We start from the raw sequence: 23,130 nt of genomic DNA on the forward strand, positions 1-23,130 counted from the left end.
TATCATGACTGCATCATTCGAAAACTGTTCGCTGGTGATCCAGCTTTCGCCCAATGTATGCTGGGATAGGCTCCAGCCCCCCTCAGACCCTGTTCAGGATAAGCGGGTTAGGATAATGAATGAATGAACATCATTACATTAGCTAGCTAGAGTTAGCAAAATAACAAAATATAAGAGCGCTTATGGCTATTAATATCTCAATGTAACGTTACTTCACAAAACGATTTCACATTTTTTTAAATGCATATCATTTTATTGGCATGACAAAGTCCTGTTCAATTTTTTAAAAAGCTGCGCATCACACCTATCGCTTTGGGTCTCCGTAAATTGCAGCAAATTGCAGGCAGCTTAGGAATTTAGAACTTTGATTAGGCTTGGCCTGATTACTACTGTCTGCCAAATATTGATGGATAATACAAATTTAATCACCACCTAGCATCCAATGAGAATCGTGTATTTACCAAGACTGTGGTTTAATTTAGCATTATGGAGTGAGAACCTGTGGTATATTGTGGATATTGGCACAGCTAGTGAGGTGGTAAGGCACAAAGCGGAGCTACCACATTTATCTTAGAAAATTTCACAAAAGAAAGACAAGACAAACTTAAAATGAATGTATTTTTAATGGAACTATCGTTTATAGTAAATGTATTCTTCTGCTGAACAGTAGTTTATTGGTTGCTAAGAAAAGGTATTGCTAATGTTAGCTAGCCATAATGTATCCCCACGCACACCTGACGACACTGACACACAAGTCATGTGTCTTTGTTGTAGTCATTTATCTAGACATTGCCAGATAATGAGCAGTTATTGCAATAACTCATAGTGTCGCCAGTGTTCAGTGGTCTTGCTGTTATTTCGATCTGACTCCTTTCCAAATCCCAGAGAAGGTCAAAGGGCACTTTAAAATCCCTCATTCTGTTTTACTTTGGTAGGCTACTAGCAACAAGATGATGATAACATTAATTTTCATTCATTTCAGTTAAAAAGTAGATAATGCTGATCTACAAACGTGGACTAATATTAAAAGATGTGTGAACGTTCCATTTAGCAATGCATATATTGTGGATATTGGTACACAGCTAGAACGCAAATGGCGAATAGAGACAATGGACTGGACCTATCCGTTGTATAATGTATGTTAACTTGCAATCATGTATCGCACTGTAGCCCTGCCAAATCCAAGTAGCTCTGCCAAAACACAGAGCTAAGTATTCTGTTACCCTTACACATTACACTCTTGGAACACCTGTTCCCTGCGGGAATTGTCCCATTTTAAAGAGCACAGCTTGGATTGCTGCAATTTATTCTTTAATGTGTGTTGCCAACAACCTGTCAGATTTTCACTTCAATTTGGTCAATGTTGTTCAACAGAAATAGTCTCAAACGCTCCCACATGAAGCACACACACCACAGTAATACTAATAGAACAGATTGTCATGTTTTACCTATTAATGCCTCGCTAAACAGTAAATACACTCAAAATGTATTAGAAAAATCTTATATAGTTATATATTATATCTAGTTCTTACATAATTTTTAGAGCCATTCTTCCACTGTGTGCATACTGGGTTTTAGGCCAGCTTTATTCAGTTCTTGCTAAAGTTGAAAACTGATTGGGATCCTAAAATTTTCATCATTGTTCTAGTTGTTTTGCATAAACTGTTCAGCATATTTGTGGTACCAAACAGAAACAGGTGTTTTTTCGAAGTATGACTAATTTATGTCCATATTCGCCCATTAACCCTGGCAAGTCAGTTATAAAGATGTTTGGTATGGCTTTGCAGAGTGGCCCAGTTGTATGCCATGACTATTAGCTGGCACTTGTAACCAAGAGAATTGAGAACATTGTCTATATCACAAGCCAACCATGACTGGGAGTCGGCAGTGGCTCAAATGTAACTGACTTCATTCCATCTGGGGTAGCCCAGGCACACACAGGTCATCAGCAGTTATCACCAAGCGACGTACCTCACCTCCAATCAGCGCCAGTTCTGCTGTAGTACTGTGGGGTGATCGACAGTGCCTTTTGGGAAAGTACATCAGAACAGTGCAGACAGACCTGCTGCAGTGGAGAGGGGTGGCAGTGTAACATAATTAGGGAAATTAGGGGCTTGTACCTCAAAGATTGTGGATTCAATTCTCAGATGGGCTGCTGCCATTGTGTCCTTGAGCAAGATACTCTAACTGAATTGCAAAAGCATTTATACAGCTGTATAAATGCATTGCTTGCACCTAGATCCGGTGCTTTGTAACAGCCTGCCTGCGGACATCAAACTAGTAAACTGTCTTCTTTTAAATCACTCCTGAAAAACATACTTTTATAGCATGGTATTCTTTTAGTCTCGGATAAGTTTATTTCTATTTTATTATTATTTTATGCTGCTTTTAGCTGGCATTTATTCTGCTATTTGTACTTTGTGCTTGTTTTGTATTTTAACCACATTATTGTTTTATTTTATTCTGTGTATAGCACTTTGTAACTGTTTTGTGCATTACAAATAGCATTTATTATTTTGCAAAAATTGTGTGCAAGTTGTTCTTGATAAAACATCTGCTCAATATGTGAATGTGAATGCAAAAAGAAATGTAAGGATGTGGGGAACTCTTAGTCTAGATCACCGGCCTCTTGCGCTGGAGATCTTGTTTACACACTGCAATTTCATGTCTGCCCCACTCTGGAAATTCCTCATAACACAAGGCTGTGTAGGGACTTCCTGGGCCTGTGTTCCATTACATATAGCAGACCACGAGTGTGTGTGAGGCAGGTTTAATCTAGCAGATTGCCACCATGCTGTTCCTGCTTTCACCCTCAATACACAAAGACATCCGGCATCCTGTATCACGGTGTGTAGCTTACATCCCTGGAATGGAGTGCATCCATCATTCAGAGCATGGCACAATTCCATACTGTAGCATTTTGGATGCACCCATATTACAGTATTCAGTTTGGAATAATCAGGAGACCTCCCTGTGCTGGATTTAAATTAATTGCTTGAAATTTTCACTGTGGTGTGAAACGTCAGTTAGAAGTATAAATGAGTGCACTGAACAGCAACATTTCTCAAATAAAACCAGTCGTGTCAACATTATTTCAATGCGGTCCCGACTGAAGGTGTTGGAATACAGCAATAACTAGATGATGCAACCTTTGAGCATATGAACTATCAGGGCAGCCTGTTGCCGAGTGGCTAAGATGCCTGTTGCCGAGTGGCTATGGTGCCTGTTGCCTAGTGGCTAAAGTGCCTGTTGCCTAGTGGCTATGGTGCCTGTTGCCTAGTGGCTAAGGTGCCTGTTGCCGAGTGGCTATGGTGCCTGTTGCCGAGTGGCTAAGGTGCCTGTTGCCTAGTGGCTAAGGTGCCTGTTGCCTAGTGGCTAAGGTGCCTGTTGCCTAGTGGCTATGGTGCCTGTTGCCTAGTGGCTAAGGTGCCTCTTGCCTAGAGGCTAAGGTGCTTGACTGGGACCTGGAACGTTTGTGGTTAAAGTGTGGCCACAAATAAGATCAGGGTCCTTTATCAAGCAACCCAGGAAAAATTTTGAATCCTATAAGACCACCTCCGGAAGAATCCTGAATCAGTTTTAGTTGACTAATAATAAAGCTCACATGTCTTTGGAAAAAGACAGATAATTAAAATCTCAAGATTTTAATTATCAACATATGAGGTAAATTAACCTATATAAATAACCCGTGTCAGCAGTCAGCCTTTTTACCACACACATACTGAACACTACATAAAAACAAATAAATGAGCAGTTCTGCTTAATTCATGAATTTTATGCAGCTTTCTTGGATAGAAACAATCTGAGCAAACAGACAGCCAACCTCCTCGCAGATTAGTAATGTCTTGATGCTGTTCATCTGTCACTTTTCCAGAAGTTTCTGGACACTTCTCAAGCACATCCCATAGAGGATTAGCCAGTGGGGTTACTCCTAAAAAGATTAGTAAAGCCACCCAATTCCAATCATATATTCGCACTGTTAACCAAACTGACAACAGTGAAATAAGTACTGATCTCATCCTCCGCATTTCAAAAACAGATTTTGAATAGGCGTGGACAGTTAGTTTACTTATGAAAAGGCAGCACTTGTGACCGTTAAGCTCACTTGGAAAAGAAAAGGGTGTTAAAAGTAATAAAGGCCAATAAGGTATAAGTTTAATATTTTTTTTAAAGAATGCGTGTACAAACAACAGACAAAGAATAAAATGAAAACTTTGCTCCAAACGTTATTTGCCAATTAAAACAAGGGAAAAAATAGGAACAGCTAATAGGCATTTCAAAATTCACGTTGGGAGGGAAAAAACAACAACAATTCATCAATCTTCTATTTCTTATCCGTCACGGGTGGTTCAAAGTTTGGATGTAATCCAGCCTGTAATTGGTGAAAGGTGTGAAAGTATCCTTTATAAAAACGGCTCAAAAAAAGGAAAAAGAACAAAAGTCGATTTTGGTAAAAATGCATAACACTGGAATCTAAAAACATTGATTTTTACCAGCTTACATTATTATTAATTTTGTTAACCTAAATACAGAGGCTTTCCTACATACATGATAACACGCTGGTTTAAACGCCCCCTTGGTCCCTGGCATCCGAACACTCCCCCACTTGTTCTGCTAACACTGTTGAAGTTCCCTGCTCTTCCTTAGTCAACTCCTCAGTCCCACTTCTGCAGTTAAAATGCTCCTCACAGACAAACCCTTACATTAATCTGGTTAATGTCTCAAATGTCCACAACCGAGCACTAGGGTTGTGGTTTGGGGTGGGGTGGAGGTGGGGATTCTTATACGTATTCTAGGTTTAGCAGGATGGAGAGGTTTTGGAATGAGATGTGCTTGTCTGCAGACTAGAAGGCACAAGCTGCATTCAGTTCATTAGATCATTTGGTTTTGGGAAGAGATGACAGACATACCGACCATTAGAAACAAGCTCATTTCTCCAACTGAGAGCTCTGTCACTCAAAAGCCTGTTACTGGGGGCATGGCCTGGGAGTCCAGCCAATCGAGGAGAGACGGGGGCATTGCAGAAACTCCATTAGTCATGATGGGCACAGTCTCTTTCTGGGACGACCATTTTACATGGACTGGACACCTCCCACCTGACCCCACTCCTTTTAATAAACTACCTTACATCAGCATCTGTTGATCAGTTGGTGGGTGTTCTGGCTGTGGCACACAATCACAAGCAATTCCCCATAGCCAATCACATCACTAAGATACAGGGTCACTGCAGCCCCCTCCCCCTTTAAAAAAACAAAAAAAAAAAAACAATAAAAAAATCAAATAAAAAATAAACACCCATGAGTTTGGATTCTTATCCAGCTTGAATGAAAAAAGGCCTACAACATTGCATTGATGGGATGATCGTCAAAGAGACTAGTTTTTTCCCATTGGCTGTGATGTACGCAGAGTCGATCCCTGGAGTAAAATCAAACTATGTTTAACACACATTGCTTTAGGGTACAAAGCTGATGATCAGCCTTAGCAGAGCAAGGGTGGTGGAGTTGGGGTGAGGGTTATTTGGGAGGGGGGGTGGGTGTAGGGGGCGTGCTCATAGCAGGACACATTTGCGCTTCTTCTTAGGTTCCGGGGGCTCGAGGGCTGCCAGAATGGCCTCGTCAAACACGTTCTTCAGCCCTTTCTGTGGAGAAAAAGGAAGAGGAAATACAAGAGGAGAGAGGAGGGTGGGAGTCAGCATGCGTCAAAATGGAGGGTTTTCATCATGAGTCCTTCACCCCCAGCCTCGACAGTGTGAGGGGAGGGGGGACACTTACAAAATGGCCACAGAAGATGGCTTCATTTTGTATTGTGAATACACTAGACCACTGCTAATCAGCTCCACGTCCTGCGGGCCGCAGTGTCTGCTGGCATTTGCTTCAACTGTTCAGTACACCTCCTGATTTCACTAATTAGCTTATCTGTCGCATGGGGAGTGGCAGACCCCACTAGAGATGCCAACAAGAAAGTGGAGGAACACGGAGAGACACAGGATCAGACACAGGTCTGCTTCAACACGGGGGCAGGCGAGGAAGAGGAGGAGGAGGAAGAAGGGCGGCATAACCCAACAAGCACAACCTCGGTTTGGACTTTAAAATAAACACTCACATTTTCATACATTTATTCGTGTACACATACCAAAGAACATCAAAGGACATCAACAATATAGACACACAGTACAGAATAATGGACACTTGCAGGATTATTACGGGTAGTGGTAAAATGGCGGCTGCCCAAAGCAGCTCACAAGATATATATCATTTTGACATTCCTGTTTTAGACCCTTACCACTAGTTTGTGAAGGCTATCAAATGTAAATACTAGTGGTCTACACACTCCCACACACACAATGAAGACATCACACACCAGCTCAGCTTCCAGATCCGTCATTCTCCGATTGCCTTAAGTGACTGTGATTGGGCCCCCCCCCCCCAGCTGCATTGTTATTGGCTGGAGAACATCTTCAGAGGAGCCTTAACGCCCCTCAGTTAACGGCCAGTGTGAGAATGAGCAAACGCTGGTGTACAAGGCTGCCTTTGTGTGGGGTTTATTAATAATGTGGTTTATTAGCTCCACCAGCATTAAGTAAGCACGCCATTTTTCAGCAAAGCATAATTTATTCAGGCCGGTTTATTACTTACAAAAACAGGGACAAAACGAAATGTCTGGTGGATACACAACACAGAAGCAGGGAAAGCTCCACTCAGTTATGGAAACAGCAGAACTGAGGCACAGGGATTAGGCTAGATGCATGAGGTAAGTTTCTGCTCCAAATGACAGCTAAATGGCAGTAAAATGAATAACAAGTAACTACTGTATGATTGCAACAAAATCACAAAACCACAAAACAAATTTCAGAACATTGCTGGATGTTTAGAATAAGACAACAATACACGCATCAGTTATTCTCATATAAAAATATGAAATGGACTGGTTTCGGCTCAGCTTAGTGGACAGCACTGGAGCACAGCGGAAGTTTACATACAAGCATCGCATTGTCGACCTTGGAATTTTAATCCAATAATTTTTTATTATATTTTACATAACAAATTGGTCATCTGGAAAGGATACAATTCTAGTAAGCGGGTTGCCCTGTATAATTGTGCAGAAGGCATTATTTATTGTAAATAAGTAATAAAAATCCAGCTACGCTTCTGTGTGTGCTACCCCTGAGTAAATGAGGGACAGGAACAGGACAGCCATTTCAGTTTTCCTTTATTCAAGTCACACATCATTCCACAAGAGTATACTGGGTTCTTAATTCTCAAACCTCATTTAGAATTTAATTTATCATTGAACTTTCTATGAAACATTGGAAGATGTACAAAATAAATCATACACTAACATAATGGCATGGAAAATCTTGAAATCAAGTGTTACTTCACAACGGAAATTTTGCAAAAGTAAATAAATACAAAAATTAATTAAATAAACAGAAAAATAAAAAAGGCAGTAATTGCCATGAGCTGCCCAGCTCTGTTCCTGGAGTTCCTTGTAGGTTTTATTTCAACTCTAATTTGGCACACCTGATGCGACCAATAATGTTTTTTTTGGGTTGGAGTGAAAACCTACAGGACGGTAGATCTCCAGAAACAGGGATGGGGAGCACTGCTCTACAGAATAGACTATGAGGAGAAGAGAAGGTGCTTACTCCCGCTGGACACAAGAACATGAGCAGCAGCCTTAACACAAGGCCCAAAAAACTGAACGGCCAAATAAGTAATCGCAGATTGACAGGAAGCAGGAGCTCATCAGAAGGGTTAGAGGTCATAGCCGAACAAGCTTAATATGGTGTTGGCGTGTTTATTGGGCAGAAAAGCATTTTTACATGTGGGGACAACAGATGTGGCAAACCAACAAAAGAGGAGGAGCTGAAGGAATCTTAAAATATACAGCACTTCTGTTACATGGGGAACAGGTACAATATACAGCAGTTCTGTTCAAGTGGGGCGAGGGGTTTAGACTAGAATACACAGCACCTCCTCAGGGTGGGGGGGGGGGGGGAAGCTAGAATGTACAGCACTTCTTGGGGGGGGGGGGTGTTGTGGCACAACTAGAATATACAGCACGTTCTCTTTCTCTGCGTTTCTGGAGGCTCAAGGGCAGCTAGGATAGCTTCATCAAACACATTCTTCAGACCTCTCTACAAACACACAGGGGAGAGGAGGGAAGAGAGAGAGAGAAAGCAAGCTTTAAAGCTCTAGTGCACATTTATTAAAGACAATAACCTACTGCAAAGAGAGAGAGAGAGACTAGGATCTAGGTGTCCTAACTAGAAGCTTCTTGGTGTAGAAATTAGAGAGCTAATCTAGACTAAGGACGCACGGTAAAGAAAGGTACTGACCTTGCCATTTATTACGGCACAGATCTAGACCGCTAATTCTCTAGATTCTATTTACAGAATGCTCACGATGAGCTAACACAAAACAATAACTTAAAAAACTGGTTATAGTCTGTTTGGGAAATTAAAATGTTAGTCAATTGCCGCTTCTTATTTCAAAACGAATAAAATCACACAGCTGAATGAAAATTACAATGACTTCTTACAAAATGATTGCTTGGTCAGCAGCTTCCCCACATAGACAAAATGTGGCCACAACCCTTCAGAGCAGTACCGAGTCCATCCAGCAGAGGGCAACAGTGAAGACCCCACAACTCAAGACTTTCAGCATCTGACCCTGTGTCTCAATCACACACACGTGCATCTCCACTTTCTTGCTTTCATTTTTCTTTTTCTTTTTTTACCCAAGTTGGGTTTAATCCGCATTAACTTGTTAAAGAGGACACCCTCAAACTTACCTGACAATTTCCCCTATAAATGTACTGTAACGGACTGAGTTCTGGTTAGTAGCTGTTACTGTTACTTTAAGAGACTGTTGATGACGTTGATGAGGGAGGGATTGTTTTGGGGTCAGGGGGGAGGAAGGGGAGGGACCACGCGGAAGCGAGGGTGAGACTCGTGTGTTTTGAGCTGGTTGAAAACTGTTCTTGTTTTTGGAAATGTGCCGAGATTAAAGTGCGGTAACGAGAACCCCTCTGTCTGGTTTGTGACATGCTACACTGGTGTCAGAAGTAAAAATAAATAATAAGAAAGAAAGAGACGAAGCTACGAGGGAAGTACGCCTACACCGCTAACCTAAGCTAACCTAACGCACTCAAATCCTCCCAAACGGAGTCATGCTGCCCGGCGAAGTGAACAAGATCAAGCGGGAGGAGGAAAACAGCGCGTGGGGTCGATACACGGCTGCCTGGCAGGCGGAACACAGTGAGCGGAGCCGACACGAAACTGCCAAGGAGGCAGAGCGCAGAGAGCGGGTGAGGAGAATGACCGCTCAAATGGCTGCTGAGGCCGGGTTTAAACCGGCTGCCCACAGTATGGACGGACGTGCGGCGCGCAGGGGGCCGCTGGCCGCGGGGAGCGATAACGTCAACGTGGCTCCTCTCTCAGTGAAGACCCCCAGGTACGATGGCAAGGCTGATTGGGAGGCTTTTCATGCACAATTTGAACTGTTAGCCCGGGCTAACAATTGGTCCAATGAAGCTAAGGCCCTCCAGCTTGCAATGTGCCTTTCTGGGGATGCGCTGTCGAGCCTGCTGTTACTGACCCCCGATGATAGGAGTGACTATGATGCTTTAGTGGGGGCATTAAAGAGGCGATTCGGACAATGTTCAGCAGCCAGCTTGCTCCGCTCCGAGCTGTGCAGTCGGAAGAGGCGGCCCGGGGAACCATTGAGAGACCTCGCCAATGAAGTGGAAGGGCTTGTTCACCGCGCCTATGTGTGAATTAGCTCGAGACCACTTCCTGCAGGCACTGCTGCCGAGTGACCTGCGTATCCAGACACTGCTGGCTCATCCTAAGTCTCTCCTGGAGGCATTGGAGTTGGCTTCGGAGAGGGAGATGCTGGGCGCTGGCCCCCCTACCGCTACGTTGGAGGACGCACCCAGGGTGAGAGCTGCTGGTGTGTCAGCGAGGGGTGAAGCGGCACCGGCCTGGGCGGTGGAGCTAACACAACTGGTGCGGGCTGCCTCGCTGAGTGGGCAACAGCGGCCATGGACGGGCGCGAGACTCTGCTGGGCATGTGGAAAGCCCGGCCACCTGGCCAGAGAGTGCCCCAACACGGCTGAGAAACCGGGAAACGGGATGGGGAACGCATAACCGGGACGGTGCGACTCCCCGGGGCGGCGTCCCGACCCTGCACAGGCAGGGAGACAACACAACACGATCAGGTGGGGACATTGCAAACAGGGGAGGGTGAGGGCGGCCAGCAGGTGCAAGTCGTTATGCTGGGCCGGACGGGGACAGGAAACTGCTGGTACGCCCCGGTGACATTTGGGGGGATATGCTGCTCCGCACTGGTTGACACGGGTTCATCAGCCACCCTGGTGAGACCCGACGCGGTGGGGAGCGGGACCACAGTCTTACCCACCACGGTGAGATTACAGACAGTCACTGGGGACCGGGCACCCATGGTGGGGGAGACATTAGAGACTGTGGAGGTGGGGAGGGAGAGACTTCACTGCCCAATATGGGTAGCGGAACTAGAAGACTGCATATTGGGACTGGACGTACTCAAAAAACTGGACTGTGTGATTAGCACCAAGAGGGGGACACTCACATTCCCAGACGGACACGTAGTGCAAATGACTAGACAACCCACCCAGCCGAAACGTTCCCCGGCCCCCACCGTTGCAGTCCTGGCAACCGAGGCAGCGGCCAACACGACTTCCGTCTGCATCCCGGATAGACACCCAATACTGCCCCATACCCCGCCCACCACCACAGAGGCGCAACCGCACCCCACACCCGCTGCACCGACTGGTAGTGGGGGGGGAGAAGATGGAGAGAGGGAGGTGTGGCAGGGGAACTGTGATGGACTGTCTCACGTTGAACAGGGCCTGCTGTGGCAGCTGTTATTAGAGTTTAAGGACAGTTTTTCCCTATCAGAGGATGACGTGGGCCAGACCCACCTAGCCCAACACAGCATCGACACAAGGGATGCCCCGCCCATCAGGATGAGACCCCGCCGTCTTCCGATGGCTCGACAGGCAGCGGCGGAGAAGGCGTTACAGAACATGCAGCGTGCTGGACTCATTGAACCCTCCACCAGCCCCTGGGCCGCTCCAATCGTCATGGTTCCCAAGAAGACAAAGGACGACTGGCGCTTCTGCGTGGACTTCAGACGCCTCAATGGCGTGACCAAAAGGGACGCCTACCCCTTTCCACGAGTCGACGAGTCCCTCGATGCGGTGGCAGGGTCCTCCTGGTTCACGTCGTTGGATCTACGCAGCGGATACTGGCAGGTCCCCCTCACCCCCGATGCCAGACCCAAAACCGCCTTCGTCACACACGGGGGCCTGTGGCAGTTCAAAGTTCTTCCTTTCGGCCTCTGCAATGCACCCGCCACGTTCGAGAGGCTGATGGACAACTTGCTCGCTGGGATCCCCCGTCAGGAGTGTGTCGTATATCTAGACGACATCCTGGCCCATGGAGACTCATTTGAGACGGCCCTCAGGGCGCTCAGACGCGTACTGGAGAGGGTGACTGCAGCGGGTCTGAAATTAAACCCCCAGAAATGCCGCTTCATGAGACGGGAGGTCAGATTTCTGGGGCACAAGCTGGGTTCTGGCGGCATCGGCACCACGCATGAAAAGGTGCAGGCGGTGGAAGACTGGCCCACCCCCAGCTCCGGTTCCGAAGTGAAAAGTTTCACAGGACTAGCCTCCTACTACAGGAGATTTGTGAGGGACTTCTCCACAATAGCCGCACCCCTGTTCCGGCTGCAACGGCCCAGGGAGAAGTTCATCTGGACAGACGAGTGTCAGAGAGCATTCACCTCGCTGAAGAAGGCCCTCTTGGAGGCCCCCGTCCTCACCCCCCCCCGACCCCACCCTGCCCTTCATACTGGACACGGACGCCAGCAATGTCGGCGTGGGGGCGGTGCTGTCGCAGGTGACCTCGGAGGGGGAGAAGGTGGTGGCGAACTACAGCGGATCACTCAATAAGCACGAACGCCGCTACTGCGTCACCAGGCGGGAACTGCTCGCCGTGGTCATGGCTGTCGAACACTTCAAGTATTACCTCGGGGGCCTCCACTTCACAGTCAGGAGTGACCACTCCGCCTTGCAGTGGCTCATGACCTTCAGAGAGCCAAAGGGTCAGTTGGCACGCTGGATCGAGGAACTACAGGCGTACGACTTCAACGTGATCCACCGTGCGGGTAGACAGCATGGGAACGCGGATGCGCTTTCCCGCCGGCCCTGCGCCGCTGACGGCTGTCGCTACTGTGAAAGAAGAGAGGTGCGGGAGGAGGAGCAGCTGCGACAAGGAGTGAGATGCGCAACAGCGGCCCTAACAGCTATCGAAACTGGAGAGTGGAGACGCAAACAGGAAGAGGACGCTGACATCAGACCCGTGCTCACGTGGGTAGCGGCACAACACCAACCCCGGTTGGAAGGAATCAGCCTGTGTTTGAGGGCTACAAAGGGACTGTGGAGTATGTTTCCTAACCTGCGTCTGTGTGACGGGGTACTGCAGAGGGGGTGGAAAGACGCGGCCACAGGGGAGACGCTGTGGCAGGTGGTCGTGCCCAGGGCCCTGCGGGAAACGGTGCTACAATCAGTCCACGGAGCCCCTGGATCTGGTCATTTCGGGGTCAACAAAACGCTCCACCGCCTTCGTCAGGGGTTCTACTGGGGCCAACATGGGCGGGACGTGGGGGATTACTGCCGCCGCTGTGACAGCTGCACAGCACGTAAAGGCCCCACGGGCACATCTCACTGCCAACTCCAGCAGTCTCCGACAGGCTGTCCCATGGAGAGAGTGGGGATTGACGTGCTCGGGCCGTTTCCTCGCTCAGAGAAAGGTAACTGCTACATCCTCACTGCCATGGATTACTTCACTAAGTGGCCGGAGGCGTACTGCCTGCCGGACCAAGAAGCAGAGACGATAGTAGATGCGCTGGTGGAGGGGATGTTCAGCAGACTGGGGGTCCCGGAGGTCATTCACACTGACCAAGGCAGAAACTTTGAATCCCGCGTGTTTGCGGCCATGTGCGTAAAGCTTGGCTCCCACAAGACTCGCACCACACCCCTCCACCCGCAAAGCGAGGGACTAGTCGAAAGATTTAACCGCACGCTGGGACAGCAACTGGCCATAGTGACGGCTAAACACCAGCGAGACTGGGACGCGCATGTCCCCCTGGTGTTGATGGCGTACCGGTCTGCGACGCAAGACTCCACCTCCTGCTCCCCCGCCCTTCTCATGCTTGGCAGGGAGATTAGGACCCCGGCTGAGATGATGATGGGCAGGCCGCCCGACCTCCCGGCGGACCCCCCGGGGCTTGAATATGCCCGGAAGCTGCAGGATCGATTGGAGTGTGCCCACGAGTTCGCCAGAAATCAGCTACGGAGCGCAGGGGCGAGACAGAAGAGAAATTACGACGTGCACACCAAAGGGCAGCATTTCACGGCCGGGGAGCTGGTCTGGGTTTACAACCCCCAGAGAAAGAAAGGCAGGTGCCCCAAACTGGACAGCAAGTGGATGGGGCCCTGCAGGGTCCTCGAGAGACTGGGCGAAGTCGTGTACAGGGTCCAGCTGCCGGCAAGAGGTAGGAGAGTCGCCCTGCATCGAGATAGACTGGCCCCCTACTGGGGCACGGGCACCCCCCCAGGAGAAGGGGGTGAACAGCGCGGTAACCGGGTTGACAACCCGACTCCCCCCCACCCCGCCCCGCCCAATTCCCCCCCCCCCCTATGGACTATCAACCCCCTGCCCCACCCTACCCAACTCCTCCCCTGATGGACTGTCACCCCCCCGCCCCTCCCCACCCAAATTCCCCCCCGATGGAATGTCGCCCACCCACCCCTCCCCGCCCAGGCGGGCCTGGAGGAGAGTAAGACCTCCAAGATACCTGAGAGACTTTGAGTGGTCACTCGGGGCGAGTGACTTTGTGGGGGGGAGGTAGTGTAACGGACTGAGTTCTGGTTAGTAGCTGTTACTGTTACTTTAAGAGACTGTTGATGACGTTGATGAGGGAGGGATTGTTTTGGGGTCAGGGGGGAGGAAGGGGAGGGACCACGCGGAAGCGAGGGTGAGACTCGTGTGTTTTGAGCTGGTTGAAAACTGTTCTTGTTTTTGGAAATGTGCCGAGTGATTAAGGAGATTAAAGTGCGGTAACGAGAACCCCTCTGTCTGGTTTGTAACATGCTACAGTACAATACATGCAGGTTTCCACCTACACTTTTTTTTTTAATCCCACAAGACCAAAGTTTAGTGGCCTTTTTCTTTTCCTGAATCACTGGTTGACAAAATGCACGTTGCTATCCTAACAGCTGCAGGGATTGTTCCCCTCTGTCTGAGAGAGGCAGGGAAGAACCGAGCAGGCAGCATATTTCTGAACCATCTGCTGTCTTTTACATGAAAATATCACAATATTTTGTGGAGGGCACACACTACAGCTCACCCTTTACATTACTGCACTCTGTCCGCGTGTAAAAGTCAGCAAAGCCACTCCCTCGCAGTGCACAGAAATGACGGCAATGGTCTAGCATGACAAAATGCTAAATGCTAAACTAAAACTATTTTAGTTTCACCTCCGCTGGTGCTCTGTTTCTACCTGTTACACCAGCTGCATGGCAGCATTGTGTGTGCTCTAATTAGCTAATTGGCTAGCTACTATGCCAAGTCAAATTTCCTGAGCAAACTTAGCTCAATTTATACGTTTGGCTTTCTAGCCAACAATTATACATTGTTTTTGGGTAGAAATGGACAAATATTTTTCCATATAAACTCCACGCAGAGAGGATCCAGTGGGCCAGGAGTGGAACCCATAACCATGCTTAACCACTGCACCATGACGCCCATAGCATAACAGCGGCTCTGAGCTGCCTGTGCAGGTGTGTTCTTACCTGTGTCAGGGCAGAGCACTCCACGTACTTCACCGCCTTCAGGTCACGGGCCAGCTTCTCGGCCGTCTCCGGGGTGATGGGCTTCTGCTTGTTCTTGGCGAGCTTCTCGATCGTCGAAGGGTCGTCTCTCAAGTCGATCTGTGTCCCAACCAGCAGGAAAGGGGTCTTTGGACAGTGGTGAGTAATTTCAGGTACCCACTGGGAGGGAAAGGAGAGAGAAGGAGTCAGAATTGGGGAGGAGGGGGGTCTTCAGAATGGGACATGAGGCGGCCCAGGACAACTGGATTCCACAACAAGCAGAATTAGGAATTCGTTACTTTTCCCCAAGTGTAGACGTGTATTTGCTGTATATGCAACTGCAATCTGAGGCAGACTATCGGTGGCAAGGTTGTACATCGTGAGTGTGATCATGCGATTTCCTTTTTCAATCACATGGAAGTTACAAGGTCTTGCTGCTGATTGGCTGTCCCACCCAATAGATATGTGATTAAGCTTTTATTCCTGCATCAGGTTATGATGAAAGAAAAAGATTGCCTGTAGGCCACATGGTGGCGTTCTTACTACATTTGAAAAGATGCGATTCGATATATTGTGCGACCACACGGGTATCACAATCACAAGCAATAGTGGATGCAGCCACATGACCCAATGACAGAAACAGACCCACCTTTTCTTTAACGTTTTCAAATGAAGAGGGGGAGACGACAGAGAAACAGACTAAGAAGACATCTGTCTGAGGGTAGCTCAGGGGTCGTAACCTGTCGTAATCTTCCTGACCTGGGGAGTGGAGAAAGAACGTCACCGTTTAGACCAATGCAGTCTTTTACACAGCAAACCAAGAGACCAGGCAAGAAGGCATTCACAGAAACCGCTGTACTATCATCCTGCCTGGACTGTGTCGAACGGTCCAGACCTGCCCATAAACAGCTGCTCGAGGAAAAAGGGACACCAATTCCAGAATATTCCGCCTGACAACACGGCAGGCAAACGCACTCCCTCAAAAAACAACCACACGAGAACTTAAGACCCTGCATGAATGCCAGGAATGCAGAAAATTCCACTTTCCAACAACAAAAATCTGTTTATAATGGGTGGCCATGTTCAGCCCTTGTTTGAAATCGCATTTCACTTAAAAAGGAAACAGTCTTTGGGCAGACGGAGCTCAGTATCACTGGCAAGCACATAAAATCATTTTGGCATACGAACATTGCCAAGTTTACCCCACAGTTTTCTGACCAGACTTTTACACGTTATACTTCCTTGCACACAGAGTGAGAAGTAATACACTAAACACTGAGCATGCTGTGCACTGTTTTGTGAAAAAGGTTTGTTTTTAGCTTCAGCTTTAAAATTCATAATAATAATAATAATAATAATAATAATAATAATAAAAATAATAATAAAAATAATAATAAAAATAATAATAGTAATAAATCCAAACATAATTTTTTAACTAAATTGCACAACATTTTGTATGCAGCCTACAACTGTTTTGTAAATGTATAAACATTTTTATATTTATGAAAGAAGAATTTGTGAAAGCTATCCTTGCAAAACACTTTAAGCTACTAAATTCTGAAATTCTAACAGGTGAGTAAGGAGTCAGAAATGTTGAGGTAACTAGGCAACGGTATATTTAGTCAGCCAGTGTGAACAAATTCGCTAACAAACGTTCTTCTTCAGAACAGGGCCACATTGAAAATTAGAGAAAGCTTTTGAAGCTTATTGAAACTGAACTCAAAGGTGCAGCTTTGCAGATCCTATGTACTCTAGTCATGGCACACACAACTGCATGATTACATGTGGTGAAGGACAATGGATCATAATGCCACAGATAGTGAGTGTCTTGCACTGAATTGGGAAAGGTGCCATTTTACTTTAAAACATCTCAGTGCAAAGCCCTGTGTGCTGTACCTGCAGTATCAAATAATCCCAGGGTGTACGGCTCCCCTCCAATCATAACCGTTACTGCATAGTTATCGAAGACCTGCAGGGAAGAAGAAAAAAAATATATATATATATGTATATATATGTTATCTGCAATTACATGCAGGGGCTAGTAATGATTGGACAAGTGTTATCAAGGCTAATAAATAACAGCTCTGAATTTGTCATCTTAAATTGTGCTAAATTGCCAAATTTCCAGAGCCAACATACTTTACAATAAATATATATACATCAGTGGCATGCATCACTTTAGGGGTCTCTCTCACACACACCTCAGGGGGACTCTTACCGTTGGTACGTATTCAGAGGGGAACTTGTTGGTTGTGTAGGAGATTAACAGACAGGTTTTACCCACAGCACCATCGCCCACGACAACACACTTTATGGTCTGCATAGCTGTGCTTTGTTAGGATCCACTATTCTCATTCAAGATCTGGAAAAGCAGGAGAGAAGAGCAGGTTAGCAATGCACCACTCCACCCACTGCACCTCACACCAAGACTTCTTCAGCTAAAAAAAAGAATAATTAAACTTCTGGAGCGCTGCAGCACTTTAGTTCTCGATGAAAGCATAGTGTACCTGCCTTACCTGCTTTCTGGGCTCAGAGCCGACTGCTGATTTCAAGTAAAAACAGAAACAAGCTGACCATTCTTAGTTCGCTCCAGGTGCTAAAACCCGTGAAATGGAGAAACCAAGAAAAAGAAAAGGCATCAAAATTGCCTGCAAGAGCACTGTACTGTTTGGGTAGAGAGGCCAGTAATTAGCTAAAGTAATAGCAGTACTTATCGAGAGTACCATAGCACTATTTACACTATTTGGCATGTGCTGATGTTCCTATGCTCTCTGGCCTTACTGAATCAAGTGAATGAAGTGAGTCATTCAAAAGAGTTGTTCTTTTGGCTGAACGAATCAAAAGTGAACAACTCAGTAAATAGAATCGCATTTCACACCACTACTCCACACTGACCCTGCACAACTCTCAGGAAATGAGCACATACCGTTCCCCTACCGCCACCGCCGCATTAAACCAGATTACATCAATCCGCCAACGTCTCCCGCAGATTTCATCAAACGGGGATCGCGTCAGCGCGGCGTGGGCCTTTTATCGCCGCGGGCAGGGCTGACTTATTGATGGTGTTGGAGGGCAGAGCCAAAATGGAGTCTGAGAAGCCGGGTTTCCTGTAATTTATGAGCCTCTGAGTCGCTCTATATTGTGTTCCTGCTTAATGTGCGTAACTGCAGCCCCCGGGGGAGATCTGAAACGGCTAATTAATTACCCCTTAGCATTAGCGAAAGAGACTATGAAAACACACAGCAGAGACAGCGTGCCCTTGTGCAAGACAGTACCCTCGGCCAATACAATTCAGTTAAAGCTAATATATATTTTGTTCATATACTTTATCATATACTGACATACAGACAAATACTGCACAATTATGGACAGAATTTGCCTGCAAAAATGGGACATCCCAGTGTTAAACCAGAAGGGACAGCCAGCACAAAGATACGCCCCTCATAAATCAACCCCAAACCGTGTTACTGCTCAGTGGACCTGCTGTACCCTCATTGATTTTATCCGTTCCACAGCAAATGGAGCTCAGAAGCAAGGTCAAGTGCCTATTCCCTGAGAACCTCACTACCACTCCTCCCCCCCCCCCCCCCCCCCTTATAATGCTTTACTCCCCCAGCTCAATCAACCACACAGGGGCTTCACGTGACCCGGTACGGTCAGATAAACCTTATGGTGATCTGGACGGGTGCAAAACAAATGGGTCAGGCTTAAATGTTGCACATAGCAATTTACCAGTAAACCCAGTAAGCTCCACTCAGCCTCTAACATTTCAATGCATCTGGTGGAAATGCTAAGACAATAATATTTTCTGCAGTTACATATTGAGTTTCTTAAATAAGCGATTTGACATTCAGCGGTTCCTGGCACGAGCATCAGGCATATTTCACAAGCAACAAGCATAGCATCTTGAAATAGAAGATCTTTTCTCAAAAAACAATGACTTGTGAAAACCGATCCTAAACGCTATGGTCTCCGGTGCACTAAAACACAGTCAGCAGCACAGTTACTGACCGACCGAGGTACACAAACAAAAGCCCCCAGCCACACAACGCAAGCAGGAAGGGTCAAGTGCATCTTTCACTCTGCAGGGTGTATGAATATCAATAACGGCAGTCTGTTCGGCTATCGTCTCGGGAGACCACAGAAAGTGTTTAAAGCAGCTGCATAATGACCAACACACCCTCCCCCCGACCGCCCCCTCCCCGTTCAGCCGTTACTGGGTCACTGCGGCGCTCCGGCTAAAGGATAGCGTAGCTTAGCGTCACGGGCTCTGCTAGCCCAGGGCGGCGGAACTCACGCTGGAGCTGCAGGGTCGGGCTCTGGGAGAGAGGGAGCCTCGCCCCCCAGACTGGACCTGGTGGTGGGGTGCGGCGGCCCGAAGGAGGGGGTGCGCCGCCGTGAGGATGAGCAACCGAGCGAGAGAGCGAGCGAGCGGGTGAGAGAGAGAGAGAGAGCGAGTGAGAGAGAGCGAGCGGGTGAGAGAGAGTGAGCGGGAGAGAGAGAGCGAGCGTGCTAGCGGGGCTTCCCGGTGGAGCTTGCTGCTGTGCTGACTGCGTCTCTCTCTGCAGTGGGCTGCTTTAGCGGGACGGGCGAGCGAGGGGGAGAGAGAGCGAGGGGGACGGAGCCTGCTTTCACACTCCAGCTCAACTCCCCATGACCTCATCAGCTTCTCACACCTGAGACCCAAACACAAACAAACTCAAACATACATGCACACACACACACACACACACACAAACAAACTCAAACATACATGCACATATTCACACACACACACACACACACAAACACAAACAAACTCAAACATACATGCACACACACACACACACACAAACAAACTCTAACATACATGCACATATTTACACACACACTCATACAAACAAACTCAAACATACATGCGCATATTCACACACACACACACACACACAAACTCAAATTCAGTGCCCAAGCAGCCAGCTGAATAAAGATTAATATCGAACACTTTGCAGAGGTTATGCAGAGGGAAAGAAACCCTGGGTGAAGACGTAGAGGACGACACTGACAATTTTCAAACAGGGGTAGCATAAAACCCACAGAAACGATGTTCTCCATCTTCCCATAACTGGGTACAAGATAAGCATTACATCCAAAATGTCTTTATCCAGAAAATCACAACCAACGTGTGATCGGCAGAGCCTGAAAGAGTCGGTATTTACACTACTCGTTGCATTCAAATGAATGAGTATGATGAGTCAGCCTATGGGAGATTCAGAGGCCGTGCATGGGGCTTAACACTCACACCACGTTTTCGTTTAGAATTTCCCTCACCAAATGTGCGTGCCCCACTGCAGTGTTAAGCTCACTGAACTGCTGCAAAATGCTCCTTCAGTTGAAGATGGTACATTAGCATTTGGCCTGCAAAACACAGACTAACCAGAGGAGGTGCTATTGGGCAGAGGCAGGGGATACCCTGGGTATCCCCTGTCCTATAGGTTTTCACTCCAACCCCAATTTGGCATACCTGATCCTACTATTTAGCAGCTCAACGAGATCTCTAGCGGTTGCTTGAGGAGTGCTTTTTAGGGAAATTAAACCCTGTAGCTGGTAGATCTCCAGGAACAGGGTTATTGAGCCCTGATCTAGATGACACCCAAATTGGAAGTACCACTCAGGAGACATCAAACCCACCCTGTAAGCGAAACGTCAGCTTTCCTACCTCTAATGAAACATTTAGGAGTCGGGAGGCTGCTGAGGCAGCTCCTACTCACTACATACACAAGCAGGGAATACGCTCAGCACAGCTTCTGGATATACATCATCTTCCTGTCTTAAAGTACTGACCAGCCACATGAAGTGTGGAGTTATGCAGACACTCAAAGAGTTGAACAGAGCGCATGAAACAATTACATTTGCCTTCATAACTCATGTATAGTTTGTAACCTAATTCAAAATCTGGTTCAGGCAGTAGGCTACTAGTAAAGCACTGTGAAAAGAGAAGGTGAATTTATTTGCATGTCTTAAGCCGCAATAGTTTCATGGTCTATTTTCTAGAAAAATGGTAGTGTGCTGCCCATGAATATGTATGTATACGTACAGTGGGGTCCAAAAGTCTGAGACCACATACAAAATCTGGGAGTTATCTTTCATGTAATAGTGGAAATAAACATTAAACAAATTAGTTCAAAGTTTTGCAAGAACTACTTGAAGACCAAAGAAGAGCAAGGAGTGCTGCACAATCCACAATCACCTGACCTCAACCCCATTAAATATTTATGGGGGCACTTGAAGACTGACCAAAGCCAAGCATTCAGTAACATCACAAGATGCCCTTTGGTACATTGTCAAATAATGCTGGGATAACATGGATCATCAGGTTTTGCACAAATGAGTGGAATCCAAGACAGCTCAAGTATGCATTACCATTAAATCAAAAGGGGGACATTACAAATACTAAGAAATGATGTGTACATTTTTCAGATTAGACATTTCACTCAAATTGTTATGCTGATAATATAATTTGTAATTTTTTCAATTAAATTAGAAAGGAATGCAAAGTAGAAACATTTTCACTAGTGGTCTCAGACTTTTGGACCCTAGTGTATACCAAGAATTACATGTGAAGAGAGGGTGTTTAATCATAAAATAACAAACGTTGTTTTAATGGGGTCAACCAACACTATTGGTGAAAAAAAAATGTTTGGCCATTACTGCGTGTTCTCAATCACACCGGTGTGCAGGTCCAGCAGAATCACTCTAATGACAGCAGTCAGGCGGATCAGCTAAACAATGGTTTGAACTAAGGCTCTTGTGCAATTAGAAAACGACATGATGGAATAACTCTGGAAATCCAAGACCTTTCCTTTGCAGACCCTTATTCTGAACTAGCAGCTAATAAATGCCCTTGTGAAATCCACATCCCTTTTTCATCAAACAGCTCCTCTGAGACTAATCTGAAAGCTGATTGAACACACACACACACACACAGAACACACAGCACACACACACACACACACACACACAGAACATACATGCACATGCACACACACACACACACACACACACACACAGAACACACACATAGTATACAACTGATTTTATGAAAAAATCAGTTGAAAAATCAGTTGAAAAATTGTGGAATGCTCTTGGTTTTCTCCCAGGGTGGGAAATGAACACCAGCCAAATGCTGGTAAATTTTATGTTCATATATAAAAATAAATAAAATAAAAATACACTCAAATATCAGATCCAGGTTTAAATAGATTGTAGAACTTATTTTGTTGTGTAATCTCCCCATTTCTATTGATTGGTCAACAGCAGTCAGTAAACTTCAGACAATATATTCATCAGAACTGAAACTGAATGGTATATAATGTATAGACTAGAGCAAGATCGTGTACTATAAGAAAACAGAGCTTGATATACAGTATATATAATATAATGGAGTAATGAGGTTTTTTTAATATAGTATTCAAGTATTGTCCATAGAAAATGCCCACAAATATACAAATCCCTCCAGTCTATAAAAAAATGTTATAGAGTCCCTGTGACTAAGCCAATTGCTTATTCTTAAGTCTTACTTTTAATTCTAAGCACCACTGTGCAACTAATGTTACCATGGTTACATAAACTGCAGCGTTTGGTATTTTCTTGAATCAGATTAACAGCAGGGGGCAGTGTGGGTGTACAAATGATTTGTTTTGTTTTGCCAGAATTTGACTAAGTGAAGCTGCCTGGTTTTGATGAATGGGGCATATTCTAAAACCTTTACGGCATAAGTATGAAGCATAATACATGCTCATGACAAATATTATTCATTTGAGGTTGCCTCATACTTGTGCCATGTGGTTTTAGATTTATTTGTCTCCCAGTTCAGTACTACACCATACACTGTGACAAGGAGGGTCCCCAACCCTGGCTCTGTTTGTTTTCACTGTTACAAACTACTTTACCAATCAATTGATTTATTACGCCATCTGGTTTATTTGGCCAAGATTGGTAACTGGCCCATAAGACCACCAGGGCAGGGGACCCCTGCACCAAGAGAGTTTTGTGGGTAAAGAAGTATGTACACTCACCGAGCACTTTATGAGGTATTTATAATTTTTTAGGCTTCTACTGCTGTAGCCCATCCACTTTTTTTTTCAGGTTTGTGTGGTTATTTGCGTTACTGTCACCTTCATTCTCCTCTGACGTCTCTCATTAACAAGGCATTTCTGTCTGCAGGACTGCTGC

At 46.3% G+C, this 23,130-nt stretch overlaps 1 protein-coding gene across 2 annotated transcripts; it reads right to left on the reverse strand.

Moving 5' to 3' along the window:
* Positions 1 to 3,754: 3,754 nt before the first annotated feature.
* Positions 3,755 to 19,361, reverse strand: LOC133109292 (cell division control protein 42 homolog). 2 transcript variants are annotated; one of them, XM_061218549.1, is made up of 6 exons: positions 19,217 to 19,360; positions 17,138 to 17,281; positions 16,816 to 16,888; positions 15,569 to 15,678; positions 14,902 to 15,099; positions 3,755 to 5,638 (listed from the first exon to the last, which is right to left on the reverse strand). In XM_061218549.1, the coding sequence occupies exons 2-6, from the start codon at positions 17,240 to 17,242 to the stop codon at positions 5,549 to 5,551; spliced, it is 576 nt and encodes a 191-aa protein (XP_061074533.1). In that variant the 5' UTR covers positions 17,243 to 17,281; positions 19,217 to 19,360; the 3' UTR covers positions 3,755 to 5,548. The 2 variants fall into 2 exon arrangements, with proteins under 2 accessions (XP_061074533.1, XP_061074534.1); XM_061218550.1 differs by lacking the exon at positions 3,755 to 5,638 and adding an exon at positions 6,592 to 8,137 and having other exon boundaries at positions 19,217 to 19,361.
* Between the last annotated feature and the right edge of the window lie 3,769 nt (positions 19,362 to 23,130).

This window comes from Conger conger, chromosome 14, assembly GCF_963514075.1.
Source record: "Conger conger chromosome 14, fConCon1.1, whole genome shotgun sequence".
NCBI lineage: Eukaryota > Metazoa > Chordata > Actinopteri > Anguilliformes > Congridae > Conger > Conger conger.